Source organism: Zea mays, chromosome 5, assembly GCF_902167145.1.
Source record: "Zea mays cultivar B73 chromosome 5, Zm-B73-REFERENCE-NAM-5.0, whole genome shotgun sequence".
Classification (NCBI taxonomy): domain Eukaryota; kingdom Viridiplantae; phylum Streptophyta; class Magnoliopsida; order Poales; family Poaceae; genus Zea; species Zea mays.
The window spans coordinates 198,254,397-198,276,334 of NC_050100.1; the positions used below are offsets into that span (position 1 = coordinate 198,254,397).

General features: G+C 46.0%; 1 protein-coding gene across 1 annotated transcript; it reads right to left on the reverse strand.

Moving 5' to 3' along the window:
* Positions 1 to 1,531: 1,531 nt before the first annotated feature.
* LOC109939860 (uncharacterized) lies at positions 1,532 to 2,372 on the reverse strand. Its single transcript, XM_020538238.1, has 2 exons — positions 1,869 to 2,372; positions 1,532 to 1,783 (listed from the first exon to the last, which is right to left on the reverse strand). Exons 1-2 carry the CDS (start codon positions 2,370 to 2,372, stop codon positions 1,532 to 1,534), a joined length of 756 nt encoding a protein of 251 aa, XP_020393827.1.
* Between the last annotated feature and the right edge of the window lie 19,566 nt (positions 2,373 to 21,938).

Sequence of the window (21,938 nt, forward strand, 5' to 3'; positions counted from 1 at the left end):
AAGAGGAAGATTCGTCGCTGTCGTAGTAGACAACCTTCCTGATGCGCCTCTTCTTCTTTCCGTCTTTCTTCTTTTGACTCGAGTCGGAGTCATTGACTTTGTCGTCCCTTGGCTCGTTGAAGATGGACTCCTTCTCGTTGTCGTTGACCACCATTCCCTTTCCCTTAGGATCCATCTCTTCGGGCGATTAGTCCCTTTCTTAAAGAGAACGGCTCTGATACCAATTGAGAGCACCTAGAGGGGGGTGAATAGGTGATCCTGTAAAAACTTGAAACTCAAAGCCACAAACTTGATTAAGTGTTAGCACAATGAAATCAAGTGGCTAAGGAGAGCTCTTGTGAATCACAATTGACACAGTGAGAACAAGCACAAGAGACACAGAGATTTATCCCGTGGTCCGGCCAAGTACAACACTTGCCTAGTCCACGTTGTGGCGTCCCAATGGACGAGAGTTGAACTCAACTCCTTTCAAGTGATCCAATGATCAACTTGAATACCACAGTGTTCTTTTTCCTTTACTCTTTCCCGTTTGTGAGGAATCTCCACAACTTGGAGCCTCTCGCCCTTACAAAGAGATGATCACAAAGAAGCACAGATGTAAGAGTGGGAAGAGCAACACACACAAGCCTCAAAGCACGAGCACAAACACGCACACAAGTCACAACTTGAGCTCAAAGATCACACACGGGGTTCTCAACTCAAAAGGAGCTCAAATTGCTGTCACAACGAATCAAATGCGCTAGAGAGATGTCTTGGTGCTAAGAGATGATCAAAGAATGATTGGTGTTCTCCTTCATGCGCCTAGAGGTCCCTTTTATAGCCCCAAGGCAGCTAGGAGCCATTGAGAGCAATCCAAGAAGGCAAATCTTGCCTTCTGTCGACTGGTGCACCGGACAGTCCGGTGCACCACTGGACACAGTCCGGTGCAGATTTCTTTCCTATTCTGGCGCAGCCGACCGTTGAAGAATTGGAGCCGTTGGCGAACCGAACATTGTCCGGTGCACACCGGACAGTCCGGTGCCCCTTCAGACCGTTGGCCCGGCCACGCGTCACGCACGGATTACGCGGCCGACCATTGGCTCGGCCGACCGTTGGCTCACCGGACAGTCCGGTGCACCACCGGACAGTCCAGTGAATTTTAGTCGTACGCCGTTGATCGCTTCCCGAGAGCGACGACTTCGCCGTGGATGGCTCACCGGACAGTCCGGTGATTTATAGCCGTACACCGCCGTCGAGTCCCGAGAGTGGACTGTTCACCGAGACTGGTTCTGCACCACCGGACAGTCCGGTGCACCCAGACCGAAGCTGTCTTTAGCTGCACACTGTCAGCTCTTTTCCAAATTGTTTTCTCCTGATTCTAGCACTTAGACAAATATGTTAGTACACAAAAACCAATGTACTAAGTCTAGAATCATACCTTTGTATTGATTTGCACTTTGTCCACCATTTGTCATAGTTTAACACATGACCATTTGTGTTGGACACTTAATCATCAAAATACTTAGAAATGGCCCAAGGGCACATTTCCCTTTCAATACCCACCATCCACAAGATAAAATTTTCCTTCTGGCACACTGAACCCTTTACTGATAGCGGATCGAAGGACCCCTGCATCTGAGGCTGAGCCTTCCCACCCACATGAAATAAATATAAAATTCAGATCAAAGTCACATGCTAACATCACGTTTTGTGAAAGTGACCCTTTCCTATTTCGATAAGGAGGAGCCTTATCTTCTGCAATGGTGATAGGTACATGGGTTCCGTCAATTGCTCCAATGCAAATCTGTATAAAAGGAAAGGAAGTTTAGGGCATGTTAAAGGGAAAAAACTAAGGAAATCATGTTTACTATTGATAGAATCATGTTCACCTGAAAAAAGGGCATGAACCTAGAATCTGTTATAATTTTTGGATGTGTCTGGATAGAATTGGGAAGCTTCACGAACCGCTGAGTTAGAGTGGGAACTATATCAAAAACTTCTGATATTTTTTGATGGATAGTCTCTCCACTATGTTGAAAAGCCTTTTGAAGCATTTGGTTACTGGCATTGTGGGAGATCATATACATGAACATCCCAAGCTGCTCTTCGACGTTAACTCCTCGTGTGTCACGTAACAAACCCTCTCTTCTAAGAAAATTTGATGTGGCTTTAAATATTTCTGGCTCCATTCGAAACTCAGACTTGCACCAACTCTCGTGCCCTTCAAGAATCTCCTTAACCTTCTGGGCACCAGAGAGAGAGGAGGTATGGATAGACCTTTTCTCTTCAGAGAGGAATGGAAGTATAGCAGGGAGAAGAATAAAGAAAAACTCCTCATCGTCTTCTTCTTCCTCTAACAAAAATTGCCTAGCTAGCTCTTCCCAAGAACACATATCTAGAGAAATCGAGAAACTACATAAGCAACACATAATCATAGCAAAAAGCATGATAAGCAAGTAACAGTCTGAAGATTATCTGCAACGAAAAACAAAAATATCTTCGAACGAAGAACCACACAAACATGGATTTTCTTAGATTATATTTATATAATTCAGAACAAACCAAAACTACAATTATCACTTGAAAGCAATTCAGTTCAGTTCAGTTAAAGGAACACTAGAAAGCAGTTCAGTTCAGTTAATCTATATAACAGGAAAGGAACTTAGAAAATACTAGGAAAGCAATTCAGTTCAGTTAAACTGCATTAGAGTGTCACATAACATGAAAGCAGTTCAGTTCAGTTAATCTATATAACTCCGGACACAACATTATGAATCACAATAGAAGAGAGCTAGACATGGAATGTGCTACCCATCCACTGCATGTCATACAAAACAAGGCAAGTCTAGATGACTTTTATTAGGAAGCCTAATGGCTGTAATGGAATGTAGCAGCCAAGAAGAAGGCTTCGTCCGAAGGCATCTGTTTTGCCAGGAAGTGATTACGTGCTCAAGTGTCATTATATTTCTATTATAACATTTCTAAACTAGTGATGATAATAAATAATGTCGAAGTAAGTACATTCTGCTAAACAACAACGGCGATGTTAAGCCAGGTTACTATAGCAATTACATCTGGCTAGTTTACTAGCAATGATAATGTACATGGTATGTGTATCTGAAAGGGAAATAGGCTCAAACCTTTTTCCTAAATGATTTTGGTGGTTGAATTGCCCAACACAAATAATTGGACTAACTAGTTTGCTCTAGATTATATGTTCTACAGGTGCCAAAGGTTCATCTACAACTATACTAAACCGACTGTCCGGAATACCATAGATTATTCCGGACAGGAGAAGCTTTTTGGAAAATCCAGCCAAGCGCGGACCGTCCGGGCCTTTGCGGCGGACCGTCCGCGACACCTAAATGACCCTCGGACAGAACCAATGCAAAACACATGTCTCTACTGCGGACCGTCCGATGGAAGAGCAAGCACCGTTCGAGACCACGCGCGGACCGTCCGGGCTCAGGCGCGGACCGTCCGGTAGGTGAGGAACCGAAAAACCCGAAGGTGACGGGTTCGACAAAATGAATTATAGCGTCCTCGCGGACCGTCCGGGGTGCACGACCGGACCGTCCGCGATTGCCTTTATCTGACATCTGACGACGCAATTGAAAGGGAAATGTGCCCTTGGGCCATTTCTAAGTATTTTGGTGATTAAGTGCCAACACGAAGTGCTTAAATGTGAATTTATGCCCATGGATAAACAAAGTGCAAATCACAAGTAAAGGTATGTTTCCAAGCCTTAGTACATTGGTTTTGTGTACTAATATACTTGTCATAAGTGCTAGAAACAGAAAGAAGAGAAGAGTTGGCTGTGTACAGCCAAAAAGGGTGTTTCGGTCTAGGGCACCGGACTGTCCGGTGGTGCACCGGACAGTGTCCGGTGCGCCAGGCTGCCTCGGGCGAAGAGGCCGCTCTCGGGAATTCGCCGACGGCGTATGGCTAAAATTCACCGGACTGTCCGGTGTGCACCGGACTGTCCGGTGAGCCAACGGTCGGCGTGCCAACGGTCGGCCGCGGAATCTGCGCGCGACACGTGGTCTGGCCAACGATCGGAAGGAGGCACTGGACTGTCCGGTGTGCACCGGACATGTCCGGTGTGCACCGGACATGTCCGGTGCGCCAGATCTGCAACGGTCGGCAACGGTCGGCTGCGCCGTTTAAGGAAATAAATCGGGCACCGGACAGTGTCCGGTGTGCACCGGACTGTCCGGTGCGCCCGACGACAGAAGGCAAGGATGGCCTTCCAGATTTGTTCTCAACGGCTCCTAGCTGCCTTGGGGCTATAAAAGGGACCCCTAGGCGCATGGAGGAGGACACCAAGCATTCCTACAACATTCCTAAGCACCAAGACATCGATTCCACGCATTTGGTTGATTGTGATAGCACCTAGAGCTCTTGTTGAGTTGTGAACTCATTGAGTTGTGTTGCGAGCTCTTGTTGCGACTTGTGTGCGTGCTGTTGCTCTGATTTTGAGTCTTGTGTGCGTTGCTTGTTCCTCCCTTACTCCGTATTTCTTTGTGAATCTCAAGTGTAAGGGCGAGAGGCTCCAAGTTGTGGAGATTCCTCGCAAACGGGATATTGAAAGGCAAAGCAAAACACCGTGGTATTCAAGTTGGTCTTTGGACCGCTTGAGAGGGGTTGATTGCAACCCTCGTCCGTTGGGACGCCACAACGTGGAGTAGGCAAGCGTTGGTCTTGGCCGAACCACGGGATAAACCACTGTGTCATCTCTGTGTTTGATCTCTTGTGGTATTGTGTTTTGTTGAGACTCCTCTCTAGCCACTTGGCAATTATTGTGCTAACACTTAACAAGTTTTTGTGGCTATAAGTTTAAGTTTTACAGGATCACCTATTCACCCCCCCTCTAGGTGCTCTCAATTGGTATCAGAGCCGTTCTCTACAAGAAAGGGACTAACCGCCCGAAGAGATGGATCCTAAGGGGAAGGGAATCGTGATCAATGATAAGGAGAAGGAGTCCTTCGTCAACGAGCCCAGAGATGACAAGCCTACCGACTCCGGCTCGGGCCATAGACGGAAGGAAGGGAAGAAGAAGAAGACAAGGCGCATCAAGGAGATCGTCTACTACGACGACAGCGACGAATCTTCCTCTTCCCAAAAGGACAACGACGACAACGACTATGACAAACAAAAGACGGTTAACTCAAACTTTTCTTTTGATTATCCGCGCATTCCGCATAGCTCAAATGCTCATTTGCTCCCCATTCCACTTGGCAAGCCTCCTCACTTTGATGGAGAGGACTACGGATTTTGGAGTCACAAAATGCGTACTCACCTATTTTCTCTCCATCCAAGCATTTGGGAGATTGTGGAAAGTGGAATGAAATTTGATAGCTCGGATAGCCCTTCGTTTATTAATGAACAGATCCATAAAAATGCACAAGCTACTACTGTGTTGCTAGCCTCTTTGTGCAGGGACGAGTATCACAAGGTGAGCGGCTTGGACAATGCCAAGCAGATTTGGGACACCCTCAAGATCTCTCATGAGGGGAATGATGTCACCTTACTCACCAAGATGGAGTTGGTGGAGGGCGAGCTCGGACGATTCGCGATGATAAGGGGAGAGGAGCCGACACAAACATACAACCGGCTCAAGATCCTTATCAACAAAATAAGGAGCTACGGAAGCACGCGATGGACGGATCACGACGTCGTCCGCCTAATGCTAAGGTCATTTACCGTTCTTGATCCTCACTTGGTGAACAATATTCGTGAAAATCCTAGGTACATCAAGATGTCGCCCGAAGAAATTCTTGGAAAATTTGTAAGCGGGCGAATGATGATCAAGGAGGCAAGGTACGTGGACGACGCGTTGAATGGCCCAATCCATGAGCCTCAACCCATTGCTCTCAAGGCAACAAGGAGCAAGGAGGCGCTACCCAGCAAGGTGGCACAAATTGAGGCGGCCGGTCTTAATGATGAAGAGATGGCCCTCATCATCAAAAGATTCAAGACGGCACTAAAGGGTCGCAAGGGACTACCAAGCAAGACTAAGACCAAGGGAAAGCGATCATGCTTCAAATGCGGTAAGCTTGGTCATTTTATTGCTAACTGTCCCGACAATGATAGTGACCAGGAACACGGGAGCAAGAGGGAAAAGAAGAAGCATTACAAGAAGGCCAAGGGCGAGGCACATATCGGAAAGGAGTGGGATTCGGATTGCTCCTCCTCCGACTCCGACAATGAAGGACTCGCCGCCACTGCCTTCAACAAGTCATCTCTCTTCCCCAACGAGCGTCACACATGCCTTATGGCAAGGGAGAAGAAGGTAAGTAATCAAAACAATGTCACTTATGATTCTTCCAGTGATGATGAGTCTAGTGATGATGAAATAGATTACTCTAGCTTGTTCAAGGGATTGGATAGAACTAAAATAGATAAAATTAATGAATTGATTGATGCCTTGAATGAAAAAGATAGACTCTTAGAAAAACAAGAGGACCTTTTGTATGAAGAGCATGACAAATTTGTAGAGGCACAAAAGTCTTATGCCTTAGAAGTTAAAAGAAATGAAGTGCTTTCTAGTGAACTATCTTCTTGTCATGAAACCATTGCTACTTTAAAGAGTGTTAATGATGACTTAAATGCTAAAGTAGCTAGTAAATCTAATTCTTGTGTAGAACATGTTGAGATTTGCACTAGGTGTAAAGATTTCGATGTTGATGCTTGTAGTGATCATTTAGTTTCAATTTCTAAATTAACTGAGGAATTGGCTAGTCTTAATGCCCAACTTAAGACTAGCAAGAATGAATTTGATAAACTAAAATTTGCAAGGGATGCCTACACGATCGGTAGACACCCCTCAATTAAGGATGGACTTGGCTTCAAGAGGGAAGCCAAGAACTTAACAAGCCATAAGGCTCCCATTCCCACTAAGGAGAAAGGGAAGGCCCCTATGGCTACTAGTGCTAAAAAGAACCATGCCTTTTTGTATCATGATAGGAGACAAACTAGAAATGCTTATAGGAGTTATAATGCGTACGATGATTTTTCTCATGCTATGTTTGCTTCTAGTTCTTCATATGTGCATGATAGAAATGTTGGTAGAAGGGATGTTGTTCATAATATGCCTAGGAGAAATGTTGTTAATATTCCTAGGAAAGTTAATGAGCCTTCTACAATATATCATGCTTTAAATGCTTCCTTTGCTATTTGTAGAAAGGATAAGAAAATAGTTGCTAGGAAGTTAGGGGCAAAATGCAAGGGAGACAAAACTTGCATTTGGGTCCCTAAGGATATTTGCACTAACCTTGTAGGACCCAACATGAGTTGGGTACCTAAGACCCAAGCCTAAATTGCCTTGCAGGTCTATGCATCCGGGGGTTCAAGCTGGATTATCGACAGCGGATGCACAAACCATATGACGGGGGAGAAGAAAATGTTCACCTCCTACGTCAAGAATAAGGATTCCCAAGATTCAATTATATTCGGTGATGGGAATCAAGGCAAGGTAAAAGGGTTAGGTAAAATTGCAATTTCAAATGAGCACTCTATCTCTAATGTGTTTTTAGTAGAGTCTCTTGGATATAATTTGCTATCGGTTAGTCAATTATGCAATATGGGATATAACTGTCTATTTACAAATGTAGATGTGTCTGTCTTTAGAAGAAGTGATGGTTCACTAGCTTTTAAGGGTGTATTAGACGGCAAGCTTTACTTAGTTGATTTTGCAAAAGAAGAGGCCGGTCTAGATGCATGCTTAATTGCTAAGACTAGCATAGGCTGGCTGTGGCATCGCCGCTTAGCACATGTGGGGATGAAGAACCTTCACAAGCTTCTAAAGGGAGAACACGTGATAGGATTGACTAACGTAAAATTCGAAAAAGATAGACCTTGTGCAGCTTGTCAAGCAGGTAAACAAGTGGGAGGAGCACATCACAGCAAGAATGTGATGCCCACTTCAAGACCTCTGGAGCTGCTGCATATGGACCTCTTCGGACCCGTCGCCTATCTGAGCATAGGAGGAAGTAAGTATGGTCTAGTTATTGTTGATGACTTTTCCCGCTTCACTTGGGTGTTCTTTTTGCAGGATAAGTCTGAAACCCAAGGGACCCTCAAGTGCTTCCTCAGGAGAGCTCAAAACGAGTTTGAGCTCAAAGTGAAGAAGATAAGGAGCGACAACGGGTCCGAGTTCAAGAACCTTCAAGTGGAGGAGTTCCTTGAGGAGGAAGGGATCAAGCACGAGTTCTCCGCTCCCTACACACCACAGCAAAATGGTGTGGTAGAGAGGAAGAACAGGACGCTAATCGATATGGCGAGGACGATGCTTGGAGAATTCAAGACCCCCGAGTGTTTTTGGTCGGAAGCCGTGAACATGGCTTGCCACGCCATCAACAGGGTCTACCTTCATCGCCTCCTCAAGAAGACTTCGTATGAGCTTCTAACCGGTAACAAACCCAATGTATCGTACTTTCGTGTATTTGGGAGCAGGTGCTACATTCTAGTGAAGAAGGGTAGAAATTCTAAATTTGCTTCCAAAGCTGTAGAAGGGTTTTTGTTAGGTTATGACTCAAATACAAAGGCGTATAGAGTCTTCAACAAATCATCGGGTTTGGTTGAAGTCTCTAGCGACGTTGTATTTGATGAGACTAATGGCTCTCCAAAAGAGCAAGTTGTTGATCTTGATGATGTAGATGAAGAAGATGTTCCAACGGCCGCTATGCGCACCATGGCGATTGGTGATGTGCGACCACAGGAACACTTGGAGCAAGATCAACCTTCTTCCTCAACTATGGTGCATCCCCCAACTCAAGACGATGAACAGGTTCATCAACAGGAGGCGTGTGATCAAGGGGGAGCACAAGATGATCATGTGATGGAGGAAGAAGCGGAACCGGCACCTCCAACCCAAGTTCGAGCGATGATTCAAAGGGATCATCCCGTCGACCAAATTCTGGGTGACATTAGCAAGGGAGTAACTACTCGGTCTCGATTAGTTAATTTTTGTGAACATTACTCCTTTGTCTCTTTTATTGAGCCTTTCAGGGTAGAGGAGGCCTTGCTAGATCCGGACTGGGTGTTGGCCATGCAGGAGGAGCTCAACAACTTCAAGAGGAATGAAGTTTGGACACTGGTGCCTCGTCCGAAGCAAAATGTTGTGGGAACCAAGTGGGTGTTCCGCAACAAACAAGACGAGCACGGGGTGGTGACGAGAAACAAGGCTCGACTTGTGGCAAAAGGTTATGCCCAAGTCGCAGGTTTGGATTTCGAGGAGACTTTTGCTCCTGTGGCTAGGCTAGAATCAATTCGTATCTTGCTAGCATATGCCGCTCATCATTCTTTCAGGTTGTACCAAATGGATGTGAAGAGCGCTTTCCTCAACGGGCCAATCAAGGAGGAGGTGTACGTGGAGCAACCCCCTGGCTTCGAGGATGAACGATACCCCGACCATGTGTGTAAGCTCTCTAAGGCGCTCTATGGACTTAAGCAAGCCCCAAGAGCATGGTATGAATGCCTTAGAGACTTTCTAATTGTTAATGCTTTCAAGGTTGGGAAAGCCGATCCAACTCTTTTTACAAAGACATGTGATGGTGATTTGTTTGTGTGCCAAATTTATGTCGATGACATAATATTTGGTTCTACTAACCAAAAGTCTTGTGAAGAGTTTAGCAGGGTGATGACGCAGAAATTCGAAATGTCGATGATGGGCGAGTTGAACTACTTCCTTGGGTTCCAAGTGAAGCAACTCAAGGATGGCACCTTCATCTCCCAAACGAAGTACACGCAAGATCTGCTAAAGAGGTTTGGGATGAAGGACGCCAAGCCCGCAAAGACTCCGATGGGAACCGACGGACACACTGACCTCAACAAAGGAGGTAAGTCCGTTGATCAAAAAGCATACCGGTCCATGATAGGTTCTTTACTTTATCTATGTGCTAGTAGACCGGATATTATGCTTAGCGTATGCATGTGTGCTAGATTTCAATCCGATCCTAAGGAGTGTCACTTAGTGGCGGTGAAGCGAATTCTTAGATATTTGGTTGCTACGCCTTGCTTCGGGCTCTGGTATCCAAAGGGGTCTACCTTTGACTTGGTTGGATACTCAGACTCCGACTATGCTGGGTGTAAGGTCGATAGGAAGAGTACATCGGGGACGTGCCAATTCTTAGGAAGGTCCCTGGTGTCGTGGAACTCTAAGAAACAAACTTCCGTTGCCCTATCCACCGCTGAGGCCGAGTATGTTGCCGCAGGACAGTGTTGCGCGCAACTACTTTGGATGAGGCAAACCCTCAGGGACTTTGGCTACAATCTGAGCAAAGTCCCACTCCTATGTGACAATGAGAGCGCTATCCGCATGGCGGAAAATCCTGTTGAACACAGCCGCACAAAGCACATTGACATCCGGCATCACTTTTTGAGAGACCACCAGCAAAAGGGGGATATCGAAGTGTTTCATGTTAGCACTGAGAACCAGCTAGCCGATATCTTTACCAAGCCTCTAGATGAGAAGATCTTTTGCAGGCTGCGTAGTGAGCTAAATGTCTTAGATTCGCGGAACTTGGATTGAATTGTAGCATACATGTGTTTATGTCTTTGATCATGTTCATTCTGCATTTTGTTGCTTATTGTGGTGCTCAAGTTGTACAAACACTCCCTGGACCTCACAAGTCCGTTGCAAAGTGATGCACATGTTTAGGGGGAGATGTGTTACAACTTGACCCTTTGAGACTAACCATATGCTTGAGTTTGCTTGATTTAGTCTCGAAGGAGAATTGAAAGGGAAAAGGTGGACTTGGACCATGAAAGACTTCCACTGCACTCCGATGAGAGGGTAACTTATTCCAAGTTCATCTCATGAACTTTTATTGCCATTTGTTCTTAATTGAAGATTTTGGTGAGGCAATGGGGTTAAAGGGCCAAGTTTAATCCTGTTTTGGTGCTTGATGCCAAAGGGGGAGAAAATAAAGGCCAAAGCAATAAATGGATCAGCTACCACTTGAGAGATTTGAAAATAGTAGAGTAGAGCTTTTGGTTTGCCAAAACTCTTTTTGTCACTCTTGTCAAAAGTTGGCTTCTTGGGGGCAGGAGTGTTGATTATGGGAAATAGGGGGAGTTTTTGAAATCTTTGATCAATCTCTTTTGGAATGACTCTCTTTATGCTTCAACATGTGTGTTTGACTTAGAGATAGAGAATTGAGTTTGATTTGCAAAAACAAACCAAGTGGTGGCAAAGGATGATCCATATATGCCAAAATAGAATCAAAATAAATTTGAGGTTTATTTGAAGTGATTTTGCACTTGTTTTAGTTGCCTTATGTTGTGTTGGCATAAATCACCAAAAAGGGGGAGATTGAAAGGGAAATGTGCCCTTGGGCCATTTCTAAGTATTTTGGTGATTAAGTGCCAACACGAAGTGCTTAAATGTGAATTTATGCCCATGGATAAACAAAGTGCAAATCACAAGTAAAGGTATGTTTCTAAGCCTTAGTACATTGGTTTTGTGTACTAATATACTTGTCATAAGTGCTAGAAACAGAAAGAAGAGAAGAGTTGGCTGTGTACAGCCAAAAAGGGTGTTTCGGTCTGGGGCACCGGACAGTGTCCGGTGCGCCAGGCTGCCTCGGGCGAAGAGGCCGCTCTCGGGAATTCGCCGACGGCGTATGGCTAAAATTCACCGGACTGTCCGGTGTGCACCGGACTGTCCGGTGTGCACCGGACTGTCCGGTGAGCCAACGGTCGGCGTGCCAACGGTCGGCCGCGGAATCTGCGCGCGACACGTGGTCTGGCCAACGGTCGGAAGGAGGCACCGGACTGTCCGGTGTGCACCGGACATGTCCGGTGCGCCAGATCTGCAACGGTCGGCTGCGCCGTTTAAGGAAATAAATCGGGCACCGGACAGTGTCCGGTGTGCACCGGACTGTCCGGTGCGCCCGACGACAGAAGGCAAGGATGGCCTTCCAGATTTGTTCTCAACGGCTCCTAGCTGCCTTGGGGCTATAAAAGGGACCCCTAGGCGCATGGAGGAGGACACCAAGCATTCCTACAACATTCCTAAGCACCAAGACATCGATTCCACGCATTTGGTTCATTGTGATAGCACCTAGAGCTCTTGTTGAGTTGTGAACTCATTGAGTTGTGTTGCGAGCTCTTGTTGCGACTTGTGTGCGTGCTGTTGCTCTGATTTTGAGTCTTGTGTGCGTTGCTTGTTCCTCCCTTACTCCGTATTTCTTTGTGAATCTCAAGTGTAAGGGCGAGAGGCTCCAAGTTGTGGAGATTTGAAAGGGAAATGTGCCCTTGGGCCATTTCTAAGTATTTTGGTGATTGACTGCAAACACAAGGGCTTAAATGTGAAAATATGCTCATGGATGAACAAAGTGTAAATCACAAGTAAAGGTATGTTTCTAAGCCTTAGTACATTAGTTTTGTGTACTAACATCTTGTCTAAGTGTTAGAAACAGGAGAAAGAAGAAAAGAAAAGAAGTGGAGAGTGGCTGTGTACAGCCAAAGGCTGCTTCGGACTGGGGCACCGGACTGTCCGGTGTGCACCGGACAGTGTCCGGTGCGCCAGACCAGCGCGGAGCAAACCAGCCGCTCTCGGGTTTTTCTCCGGCGACTTCGGCTAAAATTCACCGGACTGTCCGGTGTGCACCGGACTGTCCGGTGAGCCAACGGTCGGCCGGGCCAACGGTCGGCCGCGCGATCGGCGCGCGACACGTGGCCGAGCCAACGGTCGGAAGGAAGCACCGGACTGTCCGGTGTGCACCGGACATGTCCGGTGCGCCAACTGTGCGCAGATCTGACTCAGACAGCAACGGTCGGATGCGCTGTTTAAGGAAACAAATCAGGCACCGGACAGTGTCCGGTGTGCACCAGACTGTCCGGTGCGCCACGAGACAGAAGGCAAAGATGGCCTTCCAGATTTGTTCCCAACGGCTCCTAGCTGCCTTGGGGCTATAAAAGGGACCCCTTGGCGCATGGAGGAGTACACCAAGCATTCCTACAACTCTTCTAAGCACCAAGACATCAATCTCACGCATTCGTTTCATTGTGATAGCATATAGAGCTCTTGTGGAGTTGTGAACTCTTTGTGTTGCGTTGCGAGCTCTTGTTGCGACTTGTGTGCGTGTTGCTGCTCTGATTTTCGAGTCTTGTGTGCGTTGCTCATTCCCACCTTACTCCGTAATTCTTTGTGAACTCAATTGTAAGGGCGAGAGACTCCAAGTTGTGGAGATTCCTCGCAAACGGGAAAAGATCAAAGGAAAGAAAAACACCGTGGTATTCAAGTTGATCATTGGATCACTTGAGAGGAGTTGAGTGCAACTCTCGTCCGTTGGGACGCCACAACGTGGAGTAGGCAAGTTTTGTACTTGGCCGAACCACGGGATAACCACCGTGTCAACTCTGTGATTGCTTTCTTGTGGTTATCGTGTTTTAAGTTCTCTCTAGCCACTTGGTCATACTTGTGCTAACCCTTAACAAGTTTTTTGTGGCTTAAGTTTTGAAGTTTTACAGGATCACCTATTCACCCCCCCCCCTCTAGGTGCTCTCAATTGGTATCGGAGCCGTTCTCTTCAAGAAAGGGACTAACCGCCCGAAGAGATGGATCCTAAGGGGAAGGGAATTGTGATCAACGACAAGGAGAAGGAGTCCTTCGTCAACGAGCCAAGGGATGACAAGTCCAATGACTCGGGCTCGGGCCACAAGCGAAGAGATGGGAAGAAGAAGAAGACAAGACGCATCAAGGAGATCGTCTACTACGACAGCGATGAGTCCTCTTCTTCCCAAAAGGACGACGACCACGACAAACAAAGGAAACCGGTTAATTCTAACTTTTCTTTTGACTACTCTCGTATTCCGCAAAGTTCAAATTCACATTTGCTTTCCATTCCACTCGGCAAGCCCCCACACTTTGATGGGGAGGACTACGGATTTTGGAGCCACAAAATGCGTAGTCACCTATTCTCTCTCCATCCTAGCATATGGGAGATTGTAGATAGTGGAATGCACTTTAATAGTTCGGATAGTCCTATATTCATTAATGAGCAAATCCATAAGAATGCACAAGCTACTACTGTTCTTCTAGCCTCATTGTGCAGGGATGAATATAATAAAGTGAGTGGCTTGGATAACGCCAAGCAAATCTGGGATACCCTCATGATCTCTCATGAGGGAAATGACGCTACCTTGCTCACCAAAATGGAGTTGGTGGAGGGCGAGCTTGGACGGTTCGCGATGATAAGGGGCGAGGAGCCAACTCAGACATACAACCGGCTCAAGACCCTTATCAACAAAATAAGGAGCTACGGAAGCACGCGATGGACGGACCACGACGTCGTCCGACTAATGCTCAGGTCCTTTACCGTTCTTGATCCTCATTTGGTGAATAATATTCGTGAGAATCCCAGGTACACCAAAATGTCGCCCGAAGAAGTCCTAGGAAAATTCGTCAGCGGGCGAATGATGATCAAGGAGGCAAGGTATGTGGACGACGCCTTGAATGGACCGATCAACGAGCCGCAACCTTTTGCTCTCAAAGCCACAGGGAACAAGGAGGCGCTACCCAGCAAGGTGGCGCAAATTGAGGCGGCCGGTCTAAATGAAGAAGAAATGGCCCTCATTATCAAGAGATTCAAGACGGTACTAAAGGGTCGCAATGGACAGCCGAGCAAGACTAAGACCAAGGGGAAGCGATCATGCTTCAAATGCGGTAAGCTTGGTCATTTTATTGCTAACTGTCCCGATAATGATAGTGACCAGGAAAAGGGAAACAAGAGGGAAAAGAAGAAGCATTACAAGAAGGCAAAGGGCGAGGCGCATCTAGGCAAGGAGTGGGACTCGGATTGCTCCTCGTCCGACTCCGACAATGAAGGACTCGCCGCCACCGCCTTCAACAAATCAACCCTCTTCCCCAACGAGCGTCACACATGCCTTATGGCAAGGGAGAAGAAGGTATGTACTCGCAACTCTACCTATGCTTCTTCAAGTGAGGACGAATCTAGTGATGAGGATGAAGTAGATTATTCATGTTTGTTCAAGGGCTTAGATAGATCTAAGATAGACAAAATTAATGAATTAATTGATGCCTTGAATGAAAAGAATATACTTTTAGAAAAACAAGAGGATTTGTTGTATGAAGAGCATGATAAATTTGTTGAGGCACAAAAATCCTATGCTTTAGAAGTTAAGAGAAATGAAATGCTTTCTTTTGAACTATCTACTTGTCATGAAACCATTTCTACTTTGCAAGGTGTCAACAATGATTTAAATGCTAAATTAGAAGTAGCAAATAAATCCAATTCTTGTGTAGAACATGTTGAAATTTGTACTAGGTGTAAAGATTTTGACATTAATGCTTGTAGTGAACACCTAGTTTCAATTTCCAAGCTTAATGATGAACTGGCTAGTCTTAATGCTCAACTTAAGACTAGCAAGAATGATTTCGATAAGCTAAAATTTGCAAGGGATGCCTACACAATTGGTAGACACCCCTCAATTAAGGATGGACTTGGCTTCAAGAGAGAAGCTAAGAACTTAACAAGCCATAAGGCTCCCATTCCCGCCAAGGAGAAAGGGAAGGCCCCTATGGCTAGTAATGTGCAAAAGAACCATGCTTTTATGTATTATGATAGGAGACAAACTAGAAATGCTTATAGGAGTTATAATGCTTTTGATGATTTTGACTCTCATGCCATGTTTGCTTCTAGTTCTTCCTATATGCATGGTAGAAATATGTCTAGGAGAAATGCTATTCATCATGTGTCTAGAAAGAATGCTATTCATGCTCCTAGGAAAGTAGTGAATGAACCTTCCACAATTTATTATGCTTTAAATGCTTCCTTTGCTATTTGTAGAAAGGATAAGAAAATTGTTGCTAGGAAATTAGGGGCAAAATGCAAGGGAGACAAAACTTGCATTTGGGTCCCTAAGGATATTTGCACTAACCTTGTAGGACCCAACATGAGTTGGGTACCTAAGACCCAAGCCTAAATTTGCCTTGCAGGTTTATGCATCCGGGGGTTCAAGCTGGATTATTGATAGCGGATGCACAAACCATATGACGGGGGAGAAGAAGATGTTCATCTCCTACGTCAAGAATAAGGATTCCCAAGATTCAATCATATTCGGTGATGGGAATCAAGGCAAGGTAAAAGGGTTAGGTAAAATTGCAATTTCTAATGAGCACTCTATCTCTAATGTGTTTTTAGTAGAGTCACTAGGATATAATTTACTATCTGTTAGTCAATTGTGCAATATGGGATATAACTGTCTGTTTACAAATATAGATGTGTCTGTCTTTAGAAGAAGTGATGGTTCACTAGCTTTTAAGGGTGTATTAGACGGCAAACTTTATTTAGTTGATTTTGCAAAAGAAGAGGCCGGTCTAGATGCATGCTTAATGGCTAAGACTTGCATGGGCTGGCTGTGGCATCGCCGCTTAGCACATGTGGGGATGAAGAACCTTCACAAGCTTCTAAAGGGAGAACATGTGATAGGTCTAACCAATGTTCATTTCGAAAAAGATAGACCTTGTGCAGCTTGTCAAGCAGGGAAACAGGTGGGAGGAGCGCATCACAGCAAGAATGTGATGACCACTTCAAGACCCCTGGAGCTGCTGCATATGGACCTCTTCGGACTCGTCGCCTATCTAAGCATAGGGGGAAGTAAGTATGGTCTAGTTATTGTTGATGACTTTTCCCGCTTCACTTGGGTGTTCTTTTTGCAGGATAAGTCTGAAACCCAAGGGACCCTCAAGCGCTTCCTCAGGAGGGCTCAAAATGAGTTTGAGCTCAAAGTGAAAAAGATAAGGAGCGACAACGGGTCCGAGTTCAAGAACCTTCAAGTGGAGGAGTTCCTTGAAGAAGAAGGGATCAAGCACGAGTTCTCCGCTCCCTACACACCACAGCAAAATGGTGTGGTAGAGAGAAAGAACAGGACGCTCATCGACATGGCGAGGACGATGCTAGGAGAGTTCAAGACCCCCGAGTGCTTTTGGACGGAAGCCGTTAACACTGCTTGCCACGCCATCAACAGGGTCTACCTTCATCGTCTCCTCAAGAAGACGTCGTATGAGCTACTAACCGGTAACAAACCCAATGTATCGTACTTTCGTGTATTTGGGAGTAAATGCTACATTCTAGTGAAGAAAGGTAGAAATTCTAAGTTTGCTCCCAAAGCTGTAGAAGGGTTTTTGTTAGGTTATGACTCAAATACAAAGGCGTATAGAGTCTTCAACAAATCATCGGGTTTGGTTGAAGTCTCTAGCGACGTTGTATTTGATGAGACTAATGGCTCTCCAAGAGAGCAAGTTGTTGATTGTGATGATGTAGATGAAGAAGATGTTCCGACGGCTGCTATACGAACCATGGCGATTGGAGAAGTACGGCCACAGGAAAAAGATGAACGAGATCAACCTTCTTCCTCAACTATGGTGCATCCCCCAACCGAAGATGACGAACAGGTACCTCAAGTGGAGGCACTTGATCAAGGGGGAGCACAAGATGATCAAGTGATGGAGGAAGAAGCGCAACCGGCACCTCCAACCCAAGTTCGAGCGATGATTCAAAGGGATCATCCCGTCGACCAAATTCTGGGTGACATTAGCAAGGGAACTACTCGATCTCGATTAGTTAATTTTTGTGAGCATTACTCCTTTGTCTCTTCTATTGAGCCTTTCAGGGTAGAAGAGGCCTTGCTAGATCCGGACTGGGTGTTGGCCATGCAAGAGGAGTTAAACAACTTCAAGCGCAATGAAGTTTGGACACTGGTGCCTCGTCCGAAGCAAAATGTTGTGGGAACCAAGTGGGTGTTCCGCAACAAACAGGACGAGCACGGGGTGGTGACGAGGAACAAGGCTCGACTTGTGGCAAAAGGTTATGCCCAAGTCGCAGGTTTGGACTTTGAGGAGACCTTCGCTCCTGTGGCTAGGCTAGAGTCAATTCGAATCTTGCTAGCATATGCCGCTCACCATTCTTTCAGGTTGTACCAAATGGATGTGAAGAGCGCTTTCCTCAACGGGCCGATCAAGGAGGAGGTATACGTAGAGCAACCCCCTGGCTTCGAGGATGAACGGTACCCCGACCACGTGTGTAAGCTCTCTAAGGCGCTCTATGGACTTAAGCAAGCCCCAAGAGCATGGTATGAATGCCTTAGAGATTTCTTAATTGCTAATGCTTTCAAGGTTGGGAAAGCCGATCCAACTCTTTTTACAAAGACATGTGATGGTGATTTGTTTGTGTGCCAAATTTATGTCGATGACATAATATTTGGTTCTACTAACCAAAAGTCTTGTGAAGAGTTTAGCAGGGTGATGACGCAGAAATTCGAGATGTCGATGATGGGCGAGTTGAACTACTTCCTTGGGTTCCAAGTGAAGCAACTCAAGGACGGCACTTTCATCTCCCAAACAAAGTACACGCAGGATCTGCTAAAGCGGTTTGGGATGAAGGACGTCAAGCCCGCAAAGACTTCGATGGGGACCGACGGACACACCGACCTCAACAAAGGAGGTAAGTCCGTTGATCAAAAAGCATACCGGTCAATGATAGGTTCTTTGCTTTACTTATGTGCTAGTAGACCAGATATTATGCTTAGCGTATGCATGTGTGCTAGATTTCAATCCGATCCTAAGGAGTGTCACTTAGTGGCGGTGAAGCGAATTCTTAGATATTTGGTTGCTACGCCTTGCTTCGGGCTCTGGTATCCAAAGGGGTCTACCTTTGACTTAGTTGGATACTCAGACTCCGACTATGCTGGATGTAAGGTCGATAGGAAGAGTACATCGGGGACGTGCCAATTCTTAGGAAGGTCCCTGGTGTCATGGAACTCTAAGAAACAAACATCCGTTGCCCTATCCACCGCTGAGGCCAAGTACGTTGCCGCAGGTCAGTGTTGCGCGCAACTACTTTGGATGAGGCAAACCCTCCGGGACTTTGGCTACAATCTGAGCAAAGTCCCACTCCTATGTGACAATGAGAGTGCTATCCGCATGGCGGAGAATCCTGTTGAGCACAGCCGCACAAAGCACATAGACATCCGGCATCACTTTTTGAGAGACCACCAGCAAAAGGGAGATATCGAAGTGTTTCATGTTAGCACCGAGAACCAGCTAGCCGATATCTTTACCAAGCCTCTAGATGAGAAGACCTTTTGCAGGCTGCGTAGTGAGCTAAATGTCTTAGATTCGCGGAACTTGGATTGAATTGTAGCATACATGTGTTTATGCACTTGATCAGGTTCATTCTGCATTTTGTTGCTTATTGTGGTGCTCAAGTTGTACAAACACTCCCTGGACCTCACAAGTCCGTTGCAAAGTGATGCACATGTTTAGGGGGAGATGTGTTACAACTTGACCCTTTGAGACTAACCATTTGCTTGAGTTTGCTTGATTTAGTCTCGAAGGTGAATTGAAAGGGAAAAGGTGGACTTGGACCATGAAAGACTTCCACTGCACTCCGATGAGGGGGTAACTAATTCCAAGTTCATCTCATGAAATCTTATTGCCATTTGCTCTTAATTGAAGACTTTGGTGAGGCAATGGGGTTAAAAAGGCCAAGATTAATCCCGTTTTGGTGCTTGATGCCAAAGGGGGAGAAAATAAAGGCCAAAGTGATAAATGGATCAGCTACCACTTGAGAGATTTTGAAAACAGTAGAATAGAGCTTTTTGTTTTTAGCAAAACTCTTTTATTGCGTCTCTTGTCAAAAGTTGGCTTCTTGTGGGGAGAAGTGTTGATTATGGGAAATAGGGGGAGTTTTCGAAATCTTTGATCAATCTCTTGTGAAATGACTCTCTTTATACTTCAACATGTGTGTTTGACTTAGAGATAGAGATTTAAAATTGATTTGCAAAAACAAACCAAGTGGTGGCAAAGGATGATCCATATATGCCAAAATTGAATAAAACTCAAAGTCAGTTTTTATTTGAAGTGATTTTGCACTTGTTCTAGTTGCTTTATGTTGTGTTGGCATAAATCACCAAAAAGGGGGAGATTGAAAGGGAAATGTGCCCTTGGGCCATTTCTAAGTATTTTGGTGATTGACTGCAAACACAAGGGCTTAAATGTGAAAATATGCTCATGGATGAACAAAGTGTAAATCACAAGTAAAGGTATGTTTCTAAGCCTTAGTACATTAGTTTTGTGTACTAACATCTTGTCTAAGTGTTAGAAACAGGAGAAAGAAGAAAAGAAAAGAAGTGGAGAGTGGCTGTGTACAGCCAAAGGCTGCTTCGGACTGGGGCACCGGACTGTCCGGTGTGCACCGGACAGTGTCCGGTGCGCCAGACCAGCGCGGAGCAAACCAGCCGCTCTCGGGTTTTTCTCCGGCGACTTCGGCTAAAATTCACCGGACTGTCCGGTGTGCACCGGACTGTCCGGTGAGCCAACGGTCGGCCGGGCCAACGGTCGGCCGCGCGATCGGCGCGCGACACGTGGCCGAGCCAACGGTCGGAAGGAAGCACCGGACTGTCCGGTGTGCACCGGACATGTCCGGTGTGCACCGGACATGTCCGGTGCGCCAACTGTGCGCAGATCTGACTCAGACAGCAACGGTCGGATGCGCTGTTTAAGGAAACAAATCAGGCACCGGACAGTGTCCGGTGTGCACCGGACTGTCCGGTGCGCCACGAGACAGAAGGCAAAGATGGCCTTCCAGATTTGTTCCCAACGGCTCCTAGCTGCCTTGGGGCTATAAAAGGGACCCCTTGGCGCATGGAGGAGTACACCAAGCATTCCTACAACTCTTCTAAGCACCAAGACATCAATCTCACGCATTCGTTTCATTGTGATAGCATATAGAGCTCTTGTGGAGTTGTGAACTCTTTGTGTTGCGTTGCGAGCTCTTGTTGCGACTTGTGTGCGTGTTGCTGCTCTGATTTTCGAGTCTTGTGTGCGTTGCTCATTCCCACCTTACTCCGTAATTCTTTGTGAACTCAATTGTAAGGGCGAGAGACTCCAAGTTGTGGAGATTCCTCGCAAACGGGAAAAGATCAAAGGAAAGAAAAACACCGTGGTATTCAAGTTGATCATTGGATCACTTGAGAGGAGTTGAGTGCAACTCTCGTCCGTTGGGACGCCACAACGTGGAGTAGGCAAGTTTTGTACTTGGCCGAACCACGGGATAACCACCGTGTCAACTCTGTGATTGCTTTCTTGTGGTTATCGTGTTTTAAGTTCTCTCTAGCCACTTGGTCATACTTGTGCTAACCCTTAACAAGTTTTTTGTGGCTTAAGTTTTGAAGTTTTACAGGATCACCTATTCACCCCCCCCTCTAGGTGCTCTCAAGATTCCTCGCAAACGGGATATTGAAAGGCAAAGCAAAACACCGTGGTATTCAAGTTGGTCTTTAGACCGCTTGAGAGGGGTTGATTGCAACCCTCGTCCGTTGGGACGCCACAACGTGGAGTAGGCAAGCGTTGGTCTTGGTCGAACCACGGGATAAACCACTGTGTCATCTCTGTGTTTGATCTCTTGTGGTATTGTGTTTTGTTGAGACTCCTCTCTAGCCACTTGGCAATTATTGTGCTAACACTTAACAAGTTTTTGTGGCTATAAGTTTAAGTTTTACAGGATCACCTATTCACCCCCCCCCTCTAGGTGCTCTCAGCAATAAATGCAATATAGCCGTTACTACTGACCGTTGCGTTTTCAGCCGTTGATCTGCAGGAGCGGACCGTCCGCGGTTGGCAGAAAGGAGAAACAGCTAGGAAGTGGTTGGTGGCTATAAATACAACCCCAACCACCTCCATTCAATCCATCCAAGCATTCCAACCTTCAACATTCAATACAAGAGCTAGCAATCCATTCCAAGACACAATCAAAGCCTCCAATTTCTCCAAGTTCCACAATTGAGACAAGTGATCATTAGTGATTAGTGACTTAAGAGAGAGAGTGATCTGTGTGTTATTTGTCGCTCTTGTCGCTTGGCTTTTGCAATCGTGCTTTCTTTCTTCCTATTCTTATTCTCAAGGCACTTGTAATCAAAGCAAGAGACACTAA

Coding starts and splice junctions, on each gene's coding strand:
- LOC109939860 (XM_020538238.1), bottom strand. CDS start 2,372: ATGTGTTCTTGGGAAGAGCTAGCTAGGCAATTTTTGTTAGAGGAAGAA. Junction 1,784..1,868: donor GGTTCATGCCCTTTTTTCAG/GTGAACATGATT, acceptor CCTTTTATACAG/ATTTGCATTGGAGCAATTGA.